Below are 24280 nucleotides of genomic sequence, written 5' to 3'. Positions count from 1 at the left end.
ATTGGATCACTACTCTCTCTAGAGTCTTAAACAAGGGTACAATAATATTCACATCATTACCCATATCTCTGGGATTAGTAATTTGAATAACACCTTCATCTATCAACTTCTGAATGTCCCTCTTGACAATCATACACCCTAGTGGATTAACACTACCGATAACACAACCATCATGGTCATGTTCACAATCACTGATCAAGCACATGGTTCTATGCATCTCTACCAAATACCTCTGAATACGACGGACATCAAACACCCTGAAATTACCAGGATAACCATCTACCATATTCATAGAAGAATTGCCATGAGCAGGCAATGGATTAGGTTTGACATTTGGCACGCGGTCCTCGAAGGACACCATTCTACTCTTGATCATCTTCTGGACCTCATACTTCTATGGATAAAAATTCTATATATCATGGCCAAGCGCCCCCTAATGAAAAGCATAGTGCAGATCGGGCTTGTGCCACCATGGTAGAGGCTCAGGTGTATGTGAGGATTCCTCGGCTGAATCAAATTCTTGACAACCATGGAAGGATAAAGTTTTGCATAAGTCATCGGAATAGGATAAAAAGTGACCTTCTTCCTTTCAAAATTTTGATGTTGATTGTTCTTGTAGTTATTATTGTTGTGGGTACATTGATGTTGTTGTTGTTGTTGAATTGATACTGATTGGATTGCAGAATTGTTGGTGAGTACTGGAATAACAAATGATACTAGATGATGCTCGCGCGATCTGGAATTCTTCCTTACATGATGCCTTCTTTTCCTCCCCACAGATACTGCATTGGTTTCCCCCTCTTTCTTGGAGAAACTACCACCATACTTCTTGCTCGTAGATGCTTCTTCTTTAGGAAAACGGCCCTCTCGGACACCCTTTTCTAAACACACTCCCATGTTCACCATTTCGGTGAAGTCATTAGGAGGACAAGTAATCATACGTTCATAATAGAATGAACTCAGGGTTTTGAGGAATATCTTATTCATCTCCTTTTCCTCCAATGGGGGACTTATTTGAGCAGTAAGCTCTTTCCACCTCTATGCGTACTCTTTGAGCTTCTCTTTATCCTTCTGAGACATTGACCTTAACTTACCGTGATCTAGCACCATATCTATCTTGTACTTTTATTTCTTTACGAAGGCCTCACCCAAGTCATTGAAAGTACGGAGACTAGCACTGTATAAACCCATATACCACTGAAGCGCGACACCAGTCAGGCTATCTTGAAAGTAGCGGATGAGAAGTTGATCATTATCTATATGAGTATACATCTTGTGAGTGTACATTACAATATGGCTTAAAGGATAAGTATTTCCCTTATACTTCTCAAAGTCAGGGATTTTGAATTTGACAAGCATTTTCACGTTGGGCACTAAGCACAACTCAATAACACTCTTTCCAAACAAATCTTTACCCCTCAGGGTCTTTAATTCCTTTCTCAGCTCTAGTAATTGGCCCTTCATTTCGTCCATTTTCTCATACACGTCAGGGCCCTCAGACGGTTCAAAATGATAAATGGTTTCCTCAACACGAGGTAAAGTATGCATGACAGGAGGAGGAACAGACATGACCGAGATAGATGTCAACATAGTAGCAAAAGTTGGAGCATAACCTTCAGGCATAAAGTTCGGAGGCATTCCCCACGAGAACTCAACAGGTATAGCTAGTGCAGACTCGCTGGCTGGAATCATAGGCACTGGCGTTGTGACGATCTCAGAGATGAGAGTCCTTTGTTGAGGAGTTGCAGGAGTTGGAGATAGTTGATTCTGAGCAGCAATGACAGACTCCATCAGAGCAGCGAGTCTAACAACTTCTTTCTTGAGCTTTCGGTTCTCTTGTTCCAAATGATCCATTCTTCTTTGGCGATTAGCTCGAGTATCGTATTGATGAGTCAGCTTGTCTGATACAAAGACGAAGAAACCTGTTATGCAAATAATGCATGAAATGCAATGTTTTTATTTTAATTTTTCAAGGAACATATAAAGCCTTACTTGCAAATATTTCAATTAATAATAATCAATAATAACATTTGAATTGACCATAAAAATCTCTTTTTATTCATATAAATTTGGAAGGATTACACTGAGTATTTTTTCAGAAACCAAAAATACAAATACAAAAGAGAAGGAAAGTATCATCATAAGGATCCCTAGCAACTGAATCAGCTGAACTGGACAAGGGAGTATACTTCCTTCGGATGCGTCTGATCTTTGACTGATAAGAAGTCTTCATCTGAGCTTTCTCGATGACGAGCTGATCGACGATCTTCTTCCAAGCACCAAAAGGCTAAGGAATACTAGAGGAAAATAAATCCTCTGGCTCTCTCTGTCTTTTCACTGCACGTTCCTCAAGAATCTCAGTGAGTACATCCTTGTCTTTCAACTTAAGCTGCAACTCCACTTGCTTATGATTCAAAGTATGGAACCATTCTTACCATAGGTCCCTCTCTTACTTCATCTTGGCGAGTGCGTCTTCCAACTACTCTACATCTTGGTTAGGGAGAGTTGATGGCTCAACCAAAACCATAGACATAGGTCTTTCGCATGCGTACGACATCTTAAGCTCCAAAGCTCTCTTCTTCACCCAACTAGTGTAAAATTCAAAAGCTACACAATTGCACGGACCAAGCTCGACTCTTCCCTTCGTATGAACATTACACCAAGCATGCACCATTCTACTCTTCAAATTTTGGGGATCTTTACCCTCTTTATAGAACGGACCTTCTAACCGAATGTTATTAGGTTTATCTTTCAAGGGGAACCTAAGTTGACGATGAGCCAAAGCAGAGTTGTAGTTGATTGTTCCTTGTGTACCAATAAGAGGAATATTAGAGAACTCACCACACCTGTCAATAATCTCCAAGCCATTCAATGCAGAATCATACCAAACAATATCATCATTAGTGAGAGACATAAGTCTCTGAGACCATCGTCGACATTGCTTGTTCTCCAAGAAGACTGGTGTCTGAGGCAAGTGCGAATGAAACCACTTGTACAGAAGAGGGATGAAACACACAAAGGTTCCTCCACCCTTAGAATTCCTTAAATGCATAGAGAAATACGTGTCACCTAACAAAGTCGGAACAGGATTCCCAATCAAGAATGTTCTAGTGGCGTTAACATCAACAAAGTTGTCAATATTATGGAATAAAGCTAAACCATAGATGAGTAAGACAAAGATGGCTTCAAAAGCGTCCATGCTACCATCTTGAGCAAAAGCAGTAGCTCTACCAATGAGAAACTCATAAGTCAACCCATGAATCCCTCCTTTCTTCGTCATATTAGCATCAATCTCAGACTTCTTCAAATGAAGAGCATCAGCTATGACTTGAGATCTCGGAATCTCCTTTAATCCATTGAAAGGCACCTTATTAGATACAGGTATACCCAAGAGATGAGCATATTCCTCTAATGTAGGCATGAGCTGATAATCAGAAAAAGTGAAGCACCAATAAAGAGGATCATAAAACTGGACCAAGACACTCAAGAGTCCTTCAACCACTTCGGTAGATAGCATGGATAAAAGCTTCCTATGATGTTTCTTTAAATCCAAGGGATCAACTACAAAGGATGCTAGCTTCCTTAGCTCTTTCAAGTCGGGACAACTGAAACTATACTTCTTAGTGTTCCTTCGTCCACAATCCATGGTCTAAAAATATTTGCAAATATGACTTTAGTTCCTTGAAAAATTTATTTTCTGTGATGAATGTTATGATGCGCATGTATGCATGAATGCAACAATCACACACAAGGGATCACACACAAGGAAAACACAAGAAAATGTCAAGGGATAGATCAAGTCATCATCAAGATCAATCATCCATTTTGGTGGATTATGGTTTTCACCTTATCAACACCCAAGTTCCATTGATTTTGACAATAACTGATTGGATCAATTGAGAATCAAAGGGTTTGTTGTGAGTCACAAGCATGGAGTCAGGTTAACAGCCATTCCAAAGGAGTGTACTAAGGATAAAAATCTATATATCATGTTCTAAAAAGTTCCCAGAGTCGTGATCCGATCTACCGAATACTATAAGTTAGGATTACTGACTCATCAACCCATAATATTCTCAAGAGAAACTCGTCTGAGTGTAGTATCGCGTAACAACTATTATCAAGTCTACACTTGAACAGTCTCTGCACTATGTACTAAATGGGCCAAGTTGGGTTAAATGTTCTACGATCCTCATCTTCCCGGACTCCCAAGTCGGAAAAAGTAATGCCTATCCACGACTTACTCGTGTGACATCAATAATTCTAAAGGGGTCTCCGTTGAGTATATGGGTCTCAAGCCAACTGATTAAGGACTACTCCACACGAGTCGAACATGATTATACTATCCTCCTATCTTAATTTCACTCAATGTCAATAAAACCAGAGTCGCCACCACGCTTTTATTGTTTCCAAAGGAAAAGGGAAAAAAGTATGAACAAAACCCAAAGATAAGAAGTTTTCAAATCAAAACTAATAAAATGTCAAAGATTACAGGTAAGGGGGTTGGTTACACAGAGGGAAGGTATTAGCACCCAAAGTGTCCTAGGTACTCCTAGGGAGCCCTTTTTTGTGTGCAAGTGTTTTAGTTGAAAAGATGTTTGCTAAAAAATAGAGTGGGGGATGAGAAAAGAATTCATTATTTACAATTTTTGTGTTTGACAGGACCTTCGATCTTTTGCCTACGTACCAACATAAAAATGAGGGATCAAAACCTCGTAGTTCGTGGTAAAAATTTCAAAGATTGGTGGATTGATTTTAACAAAAGCTTAAAGATCTTTTGTTATCAATGGGAGAATGCTCAATCAAACATCCACCAATAATGAGTGCTTTACAACATTTAAGAAGGAGGGCTCCAACTTGGATTCAATCAACAAGTATGCCACTAACCCCTAATAAATGGAAAGACTTATAATCAATATATCATGGAATGGGAGAATTATATCTCAACCAAAGATAACTCAAATATAAATGCTCCCTTTTGAAAAGTTTAAAATAAAAGGCACAAAGTGGCCAAAATGATTAGATGAGGTCATTGGTTATTTTTGTCTTTTTGAAAATAAGGTCAATATGATTAAGTTTATTCACAAGTTTGATTAAGAAATATTTTGAAAAATCAATGGCATAAGGCCAAAGTTTCTACTCATTAAAACAAGTCTAAGTTGAAAACACAAACAAAGAAGGTTTTGAAATGAGGGAGGTATTTTGAAATTTAAGAAGGAAAGGAGGAGATGAAGGGACTATCCTAGAAAAAGTTTTAAAGTTTAGAGTTGAAAAGATCTAACCAATGGGAAGCATCCACAAGATAATATTGTCAGATAGAAACCCATATCCTTTGGACTAATGAGTAAGCAACAAGCATAATCATCCAAGCAATTAATGAGAGGATCAAATGGTGTCAAATATAGATAACCAAATATCCAAGTAAGCACTCCAAAAGCAAGCAGTCTTCAAGGTCTTTTTAGATGTATCAGATGAAATATCCCTTGAAACATACTCAAAGAGAAAACATCAGATGATATCAATAAACCGATATAACAACTCATACAAGAGAGAATAAGTATAAAAGATGAATCAAAGGAATCTCTCAAGGCTTTTATCAGATCAATAGCATTCGCCAAGAAAAGGTCTCAAAATAATGGCATTGGCCAAGAATCTCCATAGCTCAGGGATGTTGCCTACTATAAGATCAAGGGTTCATATCAAGTCTCAGACAGGGGTCCAATAGTCCACCAATGTATTTTTTATAGTTTTTGATGTTATTAAGTATTTTAAGGTCCTAAGACCACATAAAAAACAAAGTCACAAGCACACAATATAATACAAGCCCAAAATATGGCTCAAGTGAGCAAAGTGAAGATGATTGAAACATAAACAACTTGCATGAAATGTAAATGATAATGAATGATAAATTGCAAGAATATAAATTGCATTAAAGTAAATGACATTAAAAATAAAGTCAATAAAAATAAATTTTAGTGAATGTTAGTGGAATTGGAAATTGTTCAAGTCATTTTTTGGAGAACACTCAACCATCCACTCATAAGCATGAAGATTGAACCTAGACACCATTCATGAGAAGGGCTCCAACTTGGATAAAATCAACAAGTATGCCACTAGCTCTCATAAATGGAAAATAGATCAAATCTCCACACAAAGCCATGGTGAATGGGAGACTTACAATCTCACTTACAAAAATGGTATTCCTTCGGGACAAATTTAGTTCTATGTTAAGCAATCGTAATTGGACTTATGTAGAAGTCACAACTATCTAAGGCCGAGCAATAATAATATTAGTGTTAATGCATGCTAGACCCGAGATACAGAGAACCAAGTTCCTAAAGCATACCACACAAAAATAAAATGGGATGGACCTATCACAATCAAGCTCATGTTGATTCATCTAACACAAGGTCATTGATGAATCAACTAGCATTTGATCTGGTGAGAAGTCATTGGCCATGGATGGATTGGGAAATAATTGAGATGAAGGATAAGAGATGACGTGAAAAAGAATCGCAAATTGATCAAGGGATAAACCTTATTTGATCAATACTATCCATTCATCTTTAGGGATGAAGTTCAAACTTCATCAACCCCCTAAATCCAATAGTATTGATCAAATTGAAGTCCAGTTCAACCAAGATCAAGGCCAAACAAAAGATGAGTCAACACAAAGTCAATCAATGACTCAACAAAATTTTAAAACAATTAAACAAATTAAATTCAATTTTTAAATGAAGAAAAATAATTTTTAAAAGGGGAAAAACCCACAAAACCCTTCAAATCACCAAATAAATGGCCAAGGGATTTATCATAGGTCAAACAAGGTCAAAGGACCTTAGACTATTTTTTTGGCATTTTTGAAAAGTCAGAAGGATTTAAAATTAATTAAAAACAAGTCAAAAATCATTAAATTCACTAAAAAATATCGAATCCAATCCAAAAAATAATTTTAATTTAAAAAATGGAAGTGGAAATTATTTGAATTTTTTTTGTGAAAGTCCCATATATTTTTGGATTTAAATTAGATTTATAATTAATTAAATGAGAAAAGGCTATTTAAAATATTAAAATAGAAAATCAGATTAATAAAAAAAACAAGGGCCATCAGATCTCCCTCATTAATTGAGGTGGCAGATCTGATGACCACACGCATCAAGTCCACCATGTTCCAAAGTCAATGTGCAGCACAAATGGTAATCAAAATGGGAGGCCAAGATTAGATCACGGACCAAGGATCAGATGGTCTGGATTGAACCAGCGCATCACTAGATCCCTAGCTACGGTCACCCTCGTCGGACTGGTCAGGATCAAATGTTCACAAATATTCATGGATCATATACTATTTTGAAGAGAAAATCATGATGATCTCGAATTTGACCTCCAACTTTTTCAATTATCACTATATACGAAGATATGCAGAATTGAAAATTGAGGTTCCATAACTGAGTTGCTTCGATTCAACCTCAAAGCAACTCAATCTTATTTCCTATATTGGTAGGGATTTAGGAAACCAAAAATCAAGCAAAACGGTGGATAAATGAGAGAGAATCGAAGAGCTAAAGTTTGATAAGTTCCACCTTCGGGTTGCAGTGATGAGGCTTGATCTCGATTCCAATTCACTTGGCCTTGCTTCCTCTTGCTTGCAGGAGATGTTTGAGATGAAAAAAAGATGTGAACCCTTGGTGTTTTAGTTCACAAAAAGAATTTGAACTAAAACTCGATTTCAAAGAAATCTTCAAGGTGTTATTTAAATGGAGGTTATGAAGGTGTTGGGTAGAGCTTGGGCAAGGTTCTCCCTCATTTTTGATGCAATGCTCATGTATTTATAGGATCTTCAATTCATTTTCACACCAATCCAAATTTGAATCCAAAAAGAGAAAGTTGTGTGCATGGATGCATGGACATGTGCTTACGCCGAAGTAATGATGTAATCCACTCCAAATTCGTGCATAATGGATGATGAGATCATAACATGGAATCATGCAAAAGAGATTATCTTTTGAGTTCAAAAGTTGCCAAATTGGGCCAAGCAAAGGAACCATGCGCAAGTCCCTAAATTTTGATCCAAATGCAAAGATCTTTAACTATTTGTAAATCTACCATCATGCGGAACAATTTTGATGTTGAGATGTTTTCCATTTGAAGCTTGGACCATGATGAATTTTGGCCTTGAAGTTGGAGGAATCAAACATACTTGAAACTTTTCTAAGTTAAAACTCAAGTTACCCCTTTTCCACCTTGAATAACTTTTGGTATGAGCTTCAAATGACTTTGGCTCCTTCTTAAAAGTTGTATATATTTCAATTATATTCAATTTGGTCACAAATTTGACACCATTTGGAGTTTTCATGATAGAGTTATGGATTTTAGAAGTTGAGGAAAATTGTTTATTCAATGATAATGACCCAAATGAACCTATAATGTTTCCTCATGGAACATGCCCTTGAAAGTGGAATTTTGCCTTTCTCAAAGCATACAAGTTTTATAAGACATATTGAAATTGATCATGAAACTTGGATGATATTCATATCATAAAAATTGAAGAATTTATGGTTCTTGGAAGTTGACCTTGTTTCTGGGGCACAAACAAAATGACCTATAATCTTTCACCATAAATGACTTTCCAGGCAAAATTAGCTCTTGATGCCAACATGAATTTTTTTTGGAATATAATAAAGAGTAACTTTTATCTTGGAATCATTTTCATATGATAAAAATGGTAGGAGATAGGATCTAGGGAACCCTAGATTTGACCAGTTGACTTCTCCAGTCAACCATCCTTAAACTAACTTGCAAACTTGAAGTTTCTTTGATCTTAGGGGATCGTGGAGAATAATATATGCTTATTATGAATTAAAATGAAGTATCCCTTTATATATTTGATCAATTTTGAAGAAACTTGCTGAGGAAGGCACACAAGATATCCAGATGAATTAGGGCTTCCTTAACAAACAAGCTTCAAACTCTTGGTGAATGCTTGATCAAAATGACAAATAAAGAACAATGGGATCCATATATGATGCTTTGAACCAATTTGGACCTTTTCTAACTTGATCCCTTGCATTGAGGGTCTCAAACCCTAGATCTGAGCTTGATGAGGTATAGGTGGATGCACGTACTACCTACAATAGAAATAAAACTACACTAGACATATTTTTGGATTTTGGTTAGTAAAACAAAGAAAATAAAGCATGATACAATCAAATATGCTTGGTGATATCCCCCAATTCAAACCCAATGAATGATGGGTGAGAAAGATACCAAGGTGTGATCCCAATGCCAATGCCAAGTTTATGAGATGACATGAGGGATCTTCGGGGTCAAAATTGGGTTCTACCCTTATGGGTAACTTTTAGGTTATTGAGTATGCTTCCAGATTTTTGGAACTTACTAAGTTCTACCCTTATTATAGTGAGGCGACTGTTGAGTTCTCAAAGTGTGTCAAATTCGAGAATGGTTCGCGTCCTAAAATTAAGTAGGTGATTGGATACCAACATATCATGAGGTTTCCAGAATTGGTGAACAACTGTAGAATTTATAAGGACGATAGTAAGGCTCGATTGGCTCACTACAAGGGGCTGGGAGAGAGAAGAGGAAAGCAGAATCTAAACCGTGTGAAGCCATATAGTGCTCCGACTGATAAAGGTAAACAGATAGTTGCTGATGGTAAGAGGCCAAGTGGGGGAGGTTCTCCTACTCCTCTTAAGTGATATAGGTGCGGTGAGTTTGGTCATCGTGTCAGTGAATGCAAGAGTGATGTGAAGAAGTGTTACAATTATGGGAAGTTTGTACAACTGGTTTCTGATTGCAAAGAGAATGTGGTGACTTGCTACAACTATGGTGAACCAGGACATATCAGCACTCACTGCCCGAAACCTAAGCAAGCTTCAACTGGAGGAAATGCGTTTGCTTTGACGGGGACTCAGACTTCCAGTGATGACAAGTTGATCAGAGGTATATGTTATATTAATAATACGCCTTTGATTACTATTATTGATACTAGTGTTACTCATTATTGTATTGCTACTGACTGTGTGAAAAGGCTAGGCCTTGTTGTGTGTTCTATGAATGGATAAATGGTTATCGAAACTCCTGCTAAGGGTTTGGTGACTACTACTTCAGTTTTTTTTATATTTTCCTTTGTTAATCTTTGATAAAGATTTTGGCATTGATCTTATTTTTTTTCCATTGGAGAATCTTGATGTTATCTTGGGGATGAACTGGTTAGAGTTCAATCATGTTCATATCAATTGTTATAATAAGTCGGTGCGGTTTCTTACTCCTGGTGAGAAGGAAGAAGCTAGTTTCTTGTCTACTAGAGAGTTGAAGGAGATTTTGGAAGAGGAAGAGCAGGTGTTTGTGTTGTTCACAATGTTATCTGCTAAGAGTCAGGCGGTGATTAATGAATTGCAGGTAGTGCAGGATTTTCCAAAGGTGTTTCCAAATGACATTTCAGATGTACCGCCAGAGAGAGAGGTGGAGTTTTCTATTGATCTTGTCCCTGGTACCAGACCTGTTTCTATGGAACCATACAGGATGTCTACATCGGAGTTAGAAGAGTTGAAGAAATAATTAGAAGATCTTCTAGAGAAGAGATTTGTGAGACCAAGTGTGTCGTCTTGGGGAGCTCCGGTATTGTTGGTAAAGAAGAAAGATGGTAGCATGAGGTTGTGTGTGGATTATCGACAGTTAAATAAAGTGACAATTAAGAACAAGTATCCACTTCCAAGAATATATGACTTGATGGACCAATTGGTGGGTGCACGTGTGTTTAGCAAAATCAATTTGAGGTCAGGTTACCACCAGATCAGAGTGAAGGATGAAGATGTATAGAAGATGATATTTTGAACTCGATATGGTCACTATGAGTATTTGGTAATGTCGTTTGGTGTTTCTAATGCACCTAGAGTATTTATGGAGTACATGAATCGTATATTTCATACTTACTTGGATTGTTTTGTTGTGGTTTTTATTGATGACATTCTGATCTATTCTAAATCAGAAGAAGAACATGTTGAGAATTTGCAAGTTGTATTACAAGTGTTGAAGGAGAAAAAGCTTTATGCTAAGTTGTCAAAATGTGAATTCTGGTTGAAAGAGGTTAGCTTTCTTTGTCATATTATTTTAGGTGGTGGTATTACTGTGATTCCATCCAAGGTAGATGCATTTCTACAATGGGAGGCTCTGAAGTCAGTGACAGAGATTAAAAGCTTTTTAAGCTTAGCTGGTTATTACCACAGGTTTATTGAAGGCTTTTCCAAGTTGGCATTTCAGTTAACTCAGTTGATCTACAAAGGTAAACCGTTTGTGTGGGACGTTCATTGTGAGAACAATTTCGTAGAACTGAAGAAAAGGTTGACTACAACTCCAGTTTTGATTTTACCTGAACTGAATAAACCATTTGTGGTGTATTGCGACGTGTCATTGTTAGGTTTAGATGGTGTTCTAATGCAAGATGGAAAGGTTATGGCTTATGCTTCACGACAGTTGAGGATCCATGAGAAAAACTATCCTACTCATGATTTGGACTTGGCTGCGTTGGTGTTCGTGTGAAAATTTGGAGGCATTATCTCTATGGTTCCAAATTTGAAGTGTCTGGTGATCATAAGAGTTTGAAATACTTGTTTGATCAGGTGGAATTAAATATAAGATTGTGCAGATTGTTGAAATTATTAAAGGATTATGACTTTGGCTTAAATTATCATCCTGGTATGGAGAATGTCGTGGTTGATGCTTTAAGTCGGAAGTCTTTCCATATGTCTGTTATGATGGTTAGAGAGTTGGAAATGATTGAACAGTTCAAAGACATGAGTTTGGTATGTGAGTTAACACCACATAGTGTGATGTTGGGTATGCTAAAGATGAACAATGATTTTCTTAATAACATTAAAGAGAGTCAGAAGTTAGATGTGAAGTTGGTGGACTTGATGATTGGAAGTAATTAGACTGAAAGTAATGATTTCAAAGTGGATGATCAAGGTGTGTTGAGGTTCAGAGGTAGAATTTGTATTCCTAACAAAGTTGAGTTAAAGAAGATGATTTTAGAAGAAAGTCATCAAAGTAGCTTGAGTATTCATCCAGGAGATACTAAGATGTATCAGGATCTGAAGAAGATCTTTTGGTGGTCTGGAATAAAGCGAGATGTGGCTCATTTTGTTTATGCTTGTTTAACTTGTAAAAAGTCAAAGGTTAAACATGAGAAACCTGTAGGGTTGATGCAACCATTGGATATTCAAGAATGGAAATGGGATAGAAATTCTATGGATTTTATGACGGAGTTGCCGAATACTCTAAGAGGGCATGATGCCATTTGGGGGATTATTGATAGACTGACAAAGTCGGCCCATTTTATTCTGATTAACATCAGTTTTTCTATGCAGAAGTTGGCAGAGTCATATATTCGTGTGATTATGAAGTTGCATGGAGTTTCATCGAGTATTGTGTCGGATAGAGTCTGAGGTTCACTTCTAGATTTTGGGAGAGTTTGCAGGAAGCTTTGGGTTCGAAGCTAAGTTGAGTTTAACTTATCATCCGCAGACCGATGGTCAGACAGAGAGGATCATTCAGTCATTAGAGAACTTGTATTCCATGTTTAATAACTTTGGAAGTATGTTCTGGATCCGCCGTATGTGATTCCGATGGATGATATTCAGGTGAGGGATAACCTTACAGTTTAGGCTCTTCCTATAAGGATTGATGATCGAGAATTGAAACAGTTAAGAGGCAAAGAGATTGCTCTCGTGAAGGTAGTACGGGGAGGCGTTGTCGGAGGAAATATGACTTGGGAGTTGGAAAGCAGGATGTGAGAGTCATATCCAGAGTTGTTCGTCTCAGGTAAACTTCGAGGACGAAAATATTCTAAGTGGGGGAGAGTTGTAACGCCCCGATTTTATTCAAATTATTTTTTGTAATTTAATTACGTGATAGTTGTGGTTGTGTTGATTGGTGTTTTGATGTGTTGTATTACCCTTGGTGTGGGGTAGTTTGCCTTAGAATTATATAAATTAATGTATTGGGGTGTGTGTGAGCAAAAGTGTGGAAATGGTGGTGTGGTGAGTAAAACTAATTAATTATATTAGTTATTACTTAGTTAATTAGTTAATATTAGTTGAATACTAATTCAATTAGTTAATTGAGTGGGTTATTATTATTATTATTTAATAGGGGAAAATTAGTGATAATAGTAATAAGTTAATAAAACAATAAAAGGTGATTATTATTTAGATTAAATAATTAGAGGTATTATTATTTGTTATTACTCTATTTAGTGGGATTAGTAATAATAATAAGAGTTATAATAAAAATAGAAAAGGGGATAGTGAGATAGAAACAGAGAACACGTAATAATTGGGAGAAAGGAGAAGAAATTGGGAAAGGGAGAAGAAGAGGCTAGGGCTCAAGAGGAGAAATCACCATTATTGAAGGTCAAAGAATCAATTGCTAGAAACTCTAAGGTGAGGGTGCGGTTATGATTATCTAAGGGTTAACATAATGATGGTGGGTAGATTATGCCATGTAGGTTTTGTGCTTTTCTTCTCTATATTCATGATCATTGTGCTAATTGGTTATTGTTGAACTAATTAATTACTTGTTAAATTGGGTATATGTGGTATGATGATGTTGTGACTGATGTTGGAATGATGAATTGTTACAATTGTTGTTGGAATCATAAAATTTGATTGGATTGTATGATGTCAATGTTGTGTGATTAATGTTGTTTCAGGTCAAAGTCGAAACTGAGTTATGAATATTTTCGGTGTAAATAAGTTGGGGTTTTGAACTTTGGAAAAGTGTTTTTTCGTGTTAAAATGTGGTATAAATGATTTGTAAGAAAAATGGGGTTTGGGGATGAATTTTAAGTGATTTTCATTTTGAAAAAGTTATCGAAAAGTGATATTGCAATAGTGTAATCGATTGCTAGAAATGGAGTAACCGGTTACACTACTTAAAACACGTTTCTGGGTAAAAATTGGGGGGGTGTAACTGGTTACCGGTTTTTGGGTAACTGGTTACCCTATAAAATAGAGACTATGCAACGGATGGAAAAAGGGGGTGTAACCGGTTACTGTGTGTGTTGGAAGTGTGGGTTGCGCTACAGGGTGTAGTGTAACCGGTTACTGGTTTTAGGGTAACCGGTTACACTAGGAGCATTTTTGTTAGAACTTTAAAAATTCATAACCTTTGTTCTGAATGTCCGATTCGAGTGACGTTCAAAGCGTTGGAAAGCTGAGAGCGTGTACTCTCATTTAAAATTGGTTTCACTACCTGAAAATGAATATTTTTCTGTATGATCGTGTTGAAATGCATTGTAATATTTATGTAGTGGTGTGATGTAACCTTCAATGCATTTTTTTTCTTGTTAAGTTGTATGTTGATGTTGTTGAGATGTATAACATGTGTTTGATGCATGATGACCAATATTAGCAGTGTACATTGACTATGGTGGTGGGTCATTATGCATGATGTTGTTGTTGCATGTATATAATATGTTGCACACACTCATGTTGTTGGACAAATGGTTCGTTGTTGGTGAGCCTTAAATCTCATTATGTGGATTGGGCCGATAGCTAATTTCGGAGGTGATGGAATCAGTGAGTCATTATCGGAGGTGATGGTAACAAATTGATAGCTTTATCCTAGGAGGTGAGGATCAAAGTGGTGAACCTGAGTGTTCATGTATTGGTACCATATGCATTGAGTTGAGTTATTGGGTCTCATTGCATTGTACATTAGTTGCATTTGTTATTATGTTGGATGGTTTATTATGTTGTTATTATGTTAGATAGTTATGATGTTGCTATTATGTGTAGATAGTTGTTGTGTGGATTATGTGGAATTATGTTGTGGAATGGGTGATGAACATGTGATAATCTGATGCTTACTTATTATCATACTTTCCTTTATATAATTATGATATCTCACCCTTCTGTTTGAATATTGCCTCCACGTGGATAACATGTAGATAATCCGTAGCAAGAGCTCAGATGTGAGTGGAAGATGAAGACTTCCTTTTTATTTTAGTGTCGGTGTCTGCTCTGATGCGTAAGACCGGGGAATTTGGAACGTTGTGTCTTTCGTTATGTTTTAACATTTCTTATAATGACATGTTATGTTGATGTTGGATATGTTGAGTTAACAAATTTTTACTGATGTTCCGCTGCTAATTAATAAAAGTTAACATTCAGACATATAGTTATTACAACTATTTTAATACTGTCAAGTGTTACATGTCTTTTCGATTGAGTAGGTTGATTGTATGTTATAGTGTAGCCTCCTAAATTTCATGTTGAATTGTTTTACTTTGGTAAATATTTTAAATTTACACGGGGAAAGTTTAGGGTGTTACAGAAAGGGAAAATATCGATAAAAACCACGAAAAACAAAAAGAAGTGGTCGTCGTAACCAAATTGGATTCGGGAATCGGTTATTGTTGATTCTAAGTGTTGGCAGCAATTTTGGTAAAACAAAGAGTGTTCACAAGATGTCATGTGTGATGTCTTAACATAAGATATCCTATGTACCTACTGGAGTTCAAGAACATGTGCATGCAGGATTGTTTTAGAATGCCACTTACAATGTTAAGGCTTCTGATATTGGATGTACCTGCTGGAGCTTAAATGGAAGACATGTTCATGCAGGATTGTTTCAGATGACATACACAATGTCATGGTATATGATATGGTTGTACCTGCTATAAAAGGAAACTGGATTATGCAGGATTTTTCCAGATGTCAGACCCGATGTCATGACATCCTCTACACAGAACATTCAGTATGAATATCTGGTGTTTTGTGATTGCACAATTAATGGCAATCATTGGTTGATTGAAGATATGGCTAGCTGGCGCGTTCTATCAAAGATTTCAACCAGATTTGTTTATTTTCCAGGAAGATCTTTACAGCTGTTATAAAAAGATTTGATTGGAAAATATATTTAGGGTTTTCAAGATGTCCAATGTTTCTATAAAAAGGGACTCAGAAAACCTGTTTGTACACACAACCAATACTGAGCGAAATTTAGAGAGAGAGCTAGGGTTTGTGTCTGTAGGTCATTCAAGTCATCCATTGATGATTGAATTGGACTGATTTGTCTTCTTGATCAAAGCTTTGAAGCAAGATCAAGAGTGTGTGTTCTTGATTGAAACTGTGAAGTAAAATCAAGAGTTTGTAATTGAAAAGTATTTTCTTTTCACAAGGGATTGTTGTTTAAAATCACGGGTGTGTGATTGTAAGGGAAGTGAGTGGGTTCTCATATCTAAGAGTGCTTAGGTAGAAATTGCACGGGTAGAGATTAGGTGAGAAAGACTGTAACTTGGTGAAGTGTACGGATAGTCTTTGAACTAATTCTATTATAGTGGATTTCCTTCCTGGCTTGGTAGCCCCCAGACGTAGGTGAGTTGCACCGAACTGGGTTAACAATTGCTTGTGTTATTCGCTTTACCATTCTGTTTATTTTATCCATTGTGTATTAGCAGATATCAGTGTCGTAACATTACCTTCGACATCTTATATCTGATACCAGAATTTCAATTGGTATCAGAGCAGGCATCCTGCTCTGGTTCTGGGTGAGATCTAGGGGCAACACTTTCTGGTACAATGGAGAGAGATGGAGGATCTGTTCATAGGCCACCAATTTTGGATGGTTCTAACTATGACTATTGGAAACCTAGAATGGTAGCGTTTCTGAAATCTCTTGATAACAAGGCTTGGAAAGCAGTGCTAACAGGTTGGGTGCATCCTGTCATTACTAAAGAAGGAGTAGCCACCACTGAGAAGAAGCCTGAAGAACAATGGTCCAAGGAGGAGGATGATCTTGCTCTTGGAAACTCTAAAGCCTTGAATGCAATATTCAATGGGGTAGACAAGAATATTTTCAGGCTGGTAAATCACTGTGAAGTGGCCAAAGAAGCTTGGAATATTCTCAAGGTCACTCATGAAGGCACCACTAGGGTAAAAATGTCTAGACTTGAACTGCTCACCTCCAAGTTTGAAAACTTAAGGATGAAAGAAGATGAAAACATTCATGAATTTCACATGAGTATCCTTGAGATTGCTAATGCTTCAGGAGCCCTGGTAGAGAAGATGACAGATGAAAAGTTGGTGAGAAAAACACTCAGGTCTCTCCCTAAGAGATTTGCAATGAAGGTAACTTCCATAGAAGAGTCTCAAGACATCTCCAACATGAGGGTAGATGAGCTAATTGGTTCCCTCCAAACATTTGAGTTAGGGTTGAATGATAGTGTTGAAAGGAAAACAAAGAGCATTGCATTCATGTCAAACACAGAAGAGGATAAGAGTAAGGAGGGTAATGAAGATCTTATCAATGAAGTAGCTATGTTGGGAAGACAGTTCAATAAACTGTTGAAAAAGATGGATGTAAGATCAAAGGCAAATGTCAAGAACATCTCATCTGACATCAGTAAATCCAACAATGCTGGAAGAAAAGCAATAGCAGATGAGAATCTCAAAGAAGAAAAAAAAGGTTCAGTGCTATGAATGTGATGGGTATGGACACATCAGGACTGAATGTGGAACCTACCTCAAGAAACAGAAGATGAGTCTTGTTGCCACATGGTCTGATGAGAGTGATACTGAAGAGGCTGCAAATATTGTGACTGCTCTGACAGGAAGATGGGGGTCTGATGAAGACTCAAGTGATGATGAAGTAACCTTTGAAGAATTGGCATCTACCTACAGAAAGTTGTGTCACAAAAGTGTAGAGCTGTGCAAACAGGTTGATAGCTAGAAGAAGGAAATTACTCAACTTGAGAACGAGAAGATAGAATACTTAGAAACCACCTCCAAGTTACAAACAGAAGTAGTGGTTCTGAATGTCAAGCTAGAAAAAAATCCTCAAGTTGAAAAATAGAAGATAGCACAGCTGGAAAGTGAGAAGGAAGACCATGCAAAAATCATCTCAAAATTGAAGACTGAAGTCATGTTTCAAAATTCTAAATTAGAAGAGATGACCAAGTATGTAAGAATGTTAAGCAATGGGTCTGACTCCTTAGACAAGATTCTTCAAACTGGACAAATAACAGGAGACAAATCTGGCATTGGGTATAATAACTCAAAACCTGAGAGCAGTGACACTGGTGTCAAACCTCAAGCCAAATTTAAGTGCATTCAAAAACCTGTGATGTCACATAATATGTCACAGCACCAAAGGAGAAAACAGATGAAAGGAAAACACCAAAGATGGAGATGCCATTACTGTGGGAAAATTGGTCTTCTAAATCCATTCTGCTATAAACTGTATGGCTATCCTAGGACTGCTCATCATCAGGATCACCATCAATTCAGACCCAAACATCACATGCCTATCATCAAAAAGCAATGGGTCCCTAAGACTAATGTCAAAAGTTTGATAGCTCACAGTACCCTCAGAATCTCAGCCAAAGAAGAATGGTACCTTGACAGTGGATGCTCCAGACACATGACTGGAAACCAAGACCTGCTAACTGATCTGCACCAACAAACTATAAGTCATGTAACCTTTGGAGATAGAGCAAAAGGTGAAGTCAAGGGAACAGGTAAACTTGATTGCCTTGGAGTACCTAGACTTGACAAGGTACTACTAGTCAAAAAACTAACTGCAAACCTCATAAGCATTAGCCAACTATGTGATCAAGGTCTGAATGTTAACTTCACCAAAACTGAATGTCTAATCCTTGACATAAAGAGTGAAGTAATTATGAGAGGAATCAGGAACCAAGACAATTGCTACATATGGAGCTCTCAATTGGATTGTCCCTTAAAGTATTGGGTCAGTACAGGTGCTCTCAAGAGTGATGAAAAACAAGGCTGGGGAAAATGTCACACAAAGATGTCACACCAGAAGTCCAGAGGAGAAAAGGCTATGATGGCTCAAAAAACTGAGAGGGTAGACCAAACAGGTGGACATTTGACCAGTCACGGAGAGAATGGAACTATTGTGACTAAGCCACAAAGGACTCTGTGCAAAAAGGCCAAGGACAATATGGAGAAGATTTGGGTGACACCTGTGAAAGGTATAGAAGATGATAGCAGTTGGGCTCAACTGGGTTAGATGAACCTATTACTGTTTGCAGACAATGTTATACATGATGTCATAACATTGTATTATGACTTCCTAAACGCTGAAGCAAGGGCCAAAAATCAGATTCAACACAGATGGATAAAATATTGTTCTAGCGATTGTCACTCCATTTGGAAACTTGTGAAATACAAACTCAGAAGTCAAGAGTTTGGCCTATAACTAGCAGACAAGCTTGCAAGGAATTTGGGTAAAATTGAACATGAGGAAGGGAAATTAGGGATTTGGATTCTAGAGAAATTATGGCAATTAAAAAGAAATAAAAATAATGTCTGCCCTTTTAAAAGAAAGAGTCACATTAATGATAAATCATTCCCAAGCTTTGAAAACAGTATTTATTCCCTTAGCACACGCTACCTAAACTCAGCAACTGCCATTTCCTTTCATCTTCTAAGAAAAGCTCAGCTAGGGCAAAGAAACCTTCCTCAAACGTCCTACAACATGTGTCAACATCCATCGTCATCTGGTTCCAAATCCTCCCAACATGCAAAGACTTCATCCATGGAGTTTGTAGATGAAGACGTAATGGACGTCACTCCTCTGTGCATGATACCGGGCGACACCACAGGTACCCCATCCAGTGATGGAGATAAGCAAGGTAATACCTCTGGTAACTCCTCTCTTCCTAAAGACATGTATTACACTGATCGCGCTATAAGGAGACTGGTTACTAGAATACTGAGTGAAGGACATAAAGTTGAAGGGGTATCCACCCCTCTGTCCAGAAGGGATCCCTCTCCTGAGAGAGAACCCCATGCTGATAAAGATGATGATTCATCTAGATCAGAAAAAAAGGTGGTTGCTGAAGGGCTTTGCTCTCTAGGTAAAACCCTACCTAGCAAGAAACAAAATGTGCCTCAAGAAAATATTATTGATCTAGAGAAAGAAAGCACTGAAGGAGAAGATGATCCTTTGGTTCATCTGGTTAAACCTAGCGTAGCTGAGAAACTGAGAACTAAGAAAGGGAAAAGTATAGCTAAAATGAGAGTTGCTAGAGTGAAAAAGACTGCAGGAGTAGGACCCTCAAAACCCTGGAGCAAGGTTGAGGTTGGAAAAAGAAAAGATAGACACAGCTCTGATTCTGAGGAGGATGTTAAAGACGATGTCCCAGACATCTCACCTGCAAAAAGGCAGGCTGTTCAGAAATCCCCTGGCAAGGCTGCTGCTATCCATCTAGACAATATCTCCTTTCATTTGGAAGATGGAGCAGCAAAGTGGAAATATGTCATTCAGAGAAGAGTAGCCATTGAAAGAGAACTTGGACAAGAAGTTGTGGAAGTAAAGGAGGTTATTGAGCTGATCAAGAATGTTGGACTCATGAAGACTGTGGTAACTCTACCCCAGTGCTATGAGGGGCTGGTTAAAGAGTTTATTGTTAATATCCCTGAAGATATTCATGATAAGAACAGCAGGGAGTTTTTCAAGGTATTTGTAAGAGGCAAATGTGTAAAATTCTCACCAAGTGTCATCAACAAGTTCCTAGGAAGAGGAATGGATGGAGGAGTAGACCTAGAAACCACACACAATGAGGTCTGTAGGGCTATCACAGCTGGCCAAGTTAAGGAATGGCCTAGTAGAAGTCACTTATCAGTTGGAAAACTCAGTGTTAAATATGCCATCTTACACAAGATTGGCTCAGCTAATTGGATTCCTACTAATCATGCCTCTACTATATCCATCAATCTTGGGAGAATCATTCATGCTATTGGAACAAGGGTTAACTATGATTTTGGCAAGTTCATATTTGAACAAACCATTAGACATACTTCTACAAATGCTGTGAAGTTACCCATTGCCTTCCCCTCCCTTATTTGTGGCATTATCCTGAGCCAACAACCAGGGATTCTGAGCACAAGTGACATCCCTAGCAGGAGAAAATCCCCTTTGTCCGTCCATTACAAGTTGTTCGAGGAAAGTCATGTCAATGATGTCATGACATCTGCCAGAAGGGAGTCTGCATCTAAAGGAAGCCTGATTCACCAACTAAAAGAAACCTGCAAAGAATTGGACAATGGTATAAGGGTGGCCAAGGCCAGAAAAGAAGCTTTAGAAAGTTCTCATCTGTAGCCTGGAAAGGGAAGATATAGAAAAAGCTGGAAAGGACTCAAATGCAAGTTCCCAATCCAGTTCTGAAAGCTCAGAAGACTCTGAAGGTGTAGCTGAAGATGAAGATGAAGGTGAAGATGATTCTTCTTCTTCTGATTAATTGTCCTTGACTGTATTGAAGACTTGGAGGGGTGCTGGAAGGTGTGGTGGAAGCTGGGCTGCTGTTTGGAAAGCTGTTGTCTTGTTTGTTTTTGTAATTTGTGGCAGTCCTCTTGATGCCTGTTATGTAATATTTAGGGCTCTTAATGAGTTCCTTGGATTTGTTCATTATCTCAGCTGTCTGCTGTGTATAATGATGTTGTGTACTTCCTGAATTTTTGTTTTAACATTCTTAATGTTATAACATCAGTTTTAACTTTCTCTGCTAGACTAATAGACATTTATTTTGTCTGATTGGTCACCTTTGGTCAATTTTGACTAAAAAGGGGGAGAAGTGCTTGATATGGAAGTTGGATGTGGCTGATCAGAAGTACAGCTATTATTGATATGGTGCACAGGTGCTGATGTTGAAGCAGATGTCAGTATGACATTCTGGCTGGTACAGGTGTTGGAGTTACAGTAGCTGTTTTTTTATGAATGCGCAGATTTAGGGGGAGAAGAAGTACCCTGGTGTATTGTGCATTTGTGTGTCTTACTAGTTGCATCCATAACTAGTAATTCTGATTGTTGCACGGATTTAGGGGGAGGAGAAGTACCCTTGTGCATGTGTGTATTACTAGTAGCCATAGCTAGTAATTGTTTTTTTACTTCTGTTGCTGATTAAACTACTGGTATGTGGTTTAACTGCTGATAGTTTGCCTTGTGAACAAAAAAAAAACAGATATATGTTTTAGCCAAAATTTGCCAAAGGGGGAGTTTGTTGATTCTAAGTGTTGGCAGCAATTTTGGTAAAACAAATAGTGTTCACAAGATGTCATGTGTGATGTCTTAACATAAGATATCCTATGTACCTGCTGGAGTTCAAGAACATGTGCATGCAGGATTGTTTCAGAATGCCACTTACAATGTTAAGGCTTCTGATATTGGATGTACCTGCTGGAGCTTAAATGGAAGACATGTTCATGCAGGATTGTTTCAGATGACATACACAATGTCATGGTATCTGATATGGATGTACCTGCTATAAAAGGAAACTGGATTATGCAGGATTTTTCCAGATGTCAGACCCGATGTCATGACATCCTCTACACAGAACATTCAATATGAATGTCTGGTGTTTTGTGATTGCACAATTAATGGCAATCATTGGTTGATTGAAGATATGGCTAGCTGGCGCGTTCTATCAAGGATTTCAACCAGATTTGTTTATTTTCCAGGAAGATCTTTACAGCTGTTATAAAAAGATTTGATTGGAAAATATATTAAGGGTTTTCAAGATGTCCAATGTTTCTATAAAAAGGGACTCAGAAAACCTATTTGTACACACAACCAATACTGAGCGAAATTTAGAGAGAGGGCTAGGGTTTGTGTCTGTAGGTCATTCAAGTCATCCATTGATGATTGAATTGGACTGATTTGTCTTCTTGATCAAAGCTTTGAAGCAAGATCAAGAGTGTGTGTTCTTGATTGAAACTGTGAAGTAAAATCAAGAGTTTGTAATTGAAAAGTATTTTCTTTTCACAAGGGATTGTTGTTTAAAATCACGGGTGTGTGATTGTAAGGGAAGTGAGGGGGTTCTCATATCTAAGAGTGCTTAGGTAGAAATTGCACGGGTAGAGATTAGGTGAGAAAGACTGTAACTTGGTGAAGTGTACGGATAGTCTTTGAACTAATTCTATTATAGTGGATTTCCTTCCTGGCTTGGTAGCCCCCAGACGTAGGTGAGTTGCACCGAACTGGGTTAACAATTGCTTGTGTTATTCGCTTTACCATTCTGTTTATTTTATCCATTGTGTATTAGCAGATATCAGTGTCGTAACATTACCTTCGACATCTTATATCTGATACCAGAATTTCAGTTATGCAAGTGGAAGGTATTAGCACCTCTCACATTTGTTGTACTCAACGGGACCCATTTACTTAGTTTTGTGTAAGAGTGATAACATGATATTAGTTTGCGATCATCTACCTAACGAGTGAGGAAAAAGAAAAGAAAAATAATTTTATTAAAGGGATGTCTGACAAGATTTCTCAATCTTGCTCATACATATCTCAAGTGATATGGAGAACTCAAGGTTATGTAGTTCTGCTAAAAGATAACTAATGGGTTGGTTGCTTTTAAGGAGTGATCCTTTAGACATATCGAGTGATTAATCCTTTACTTGTTTCACGTCGAATATGGATAAAGAATACTCGTTTATGAAAATGTTTTCATGGTCGCACAAGGGAGGAAAACAAGTTTGATTGGTTAAGTTTCTTTTATCATAATGATTTGATCTTTGCAGAAGGTTAGTAAACATTTGAGTAGACGTGTGCATCTAGCGTGCATTTACTTGGGGTATGCATGGATGTGGTCACATTGTCCCCTTATTCCAAGTTCGTTTAACGTGTTTTTATTTTGAAAGACTAATAAGTGTTTTGAATCCAGTGTGCACCAAATGCTCGACCATCAAGGGGTATGAAAAGATGTGCGTCTCTTGGTCCTTTGTCTTTCAACTTTTATTAAGAAAAAGGGTTTTGCATCAATGCGTTGACGTTGGATCAAGTGTTGCAAGTTTATTATAAAAATAAATTGGATGTGACGGGGGAGATGCTCGACTTTGCATTAAATTTGGATTTGATTTCGAGAAAGAGACTCGGCGTTGGATCGAGTGTTTATTTTTTGTTCTTTTCTGAAAATGGTTAATTTTAATCTTTGGTTAACAATTCACTAATATAATAAAAATAAATGAAAGCAGTAAACTTATTACATAATACGAGAATGGGGGTACAACTTGTTGAATGAGGATACAGTATAATAATTAACAATACAAGCTTAAAAGACAATTGTAAATAAAAAAATCTCGTTGTAAGAAGGCCCAAGAGAAAGCCGGGGGATCCAAAATAAATTCAAAATTTTGAACTATATAATTTAGTGTTATGTTAAGCAATCATAAGGCAATTCATGTAGGAATCACCCTATTTGGTGTCGGTCAACAAAACTTTATGCGTTTAAGCAATT

At 37.4% G+C, this 24280-nt stretch overlaps 2 protein-coding genes across 2 annotated transcripts; one reads left to right on the top strand and one right to left on the bottom strand.

Annotated features, from left to right (window-relative positions):
* Positions 1 to 1125: 1125 nt before the first annotated feature.
* LOC127137447 (uncharacterized) lies at positions 1126 to 1854 on the bottom strand. The gene is made up of 2 exons (XM_051063907.1): positions 1416 to 1854; positions 1126 to 1256 (listed from the first exon to the last, which is right to left on the bottom strand). Exons 1-2 carry the CDS (start codon positions 1852 to 1854, stop codon positions 1126 to 1128), a joined length of 570 nt encoding a protein of 189 aa, XP_050919864.1.
* A 17721-nt stretch (positions 1855 to 19575) lies between these two features.
* On the top strand, positions 19576 to 21770 carry LOC127137446 (uncharacterized). The gene is made up of 3 exons (XM_051063906.1): positions 19576 to 20499; positions 21302 to 21373; positions 21765 to 21770. The coding sequence occupies exons 1-3, from the start codon at positions 19576 to 19578 to the stop codon at positions 21768 to 21770; spliced, it is 1002 nt and encodes a 333-aa protein (XP_050919863.1).
* Positions 21771 to 24280: the final 2510 nt, after the last annotated feature.

This window comes from Lathyrus oleraceus, chromosome 4 (genome assembly GCF_024323335.1).
Source record: "Lathyrus oleraceus cultivar Zhongwan6 chromosome 4, CAAS_Psat_ZW6_1.0, whole genome shotgun sequence".
NCBI lineage: Eukaryota > Viridiplantae > Streptophyta > Magnoliopsida > Fabales > Fabaceae > Lathyrus > Lathyrus oleraceus.
Note: the sequence above shows the minus strand (reverse complement) of the source record. Positions and strands in the feature narration are given on the sequence as shown.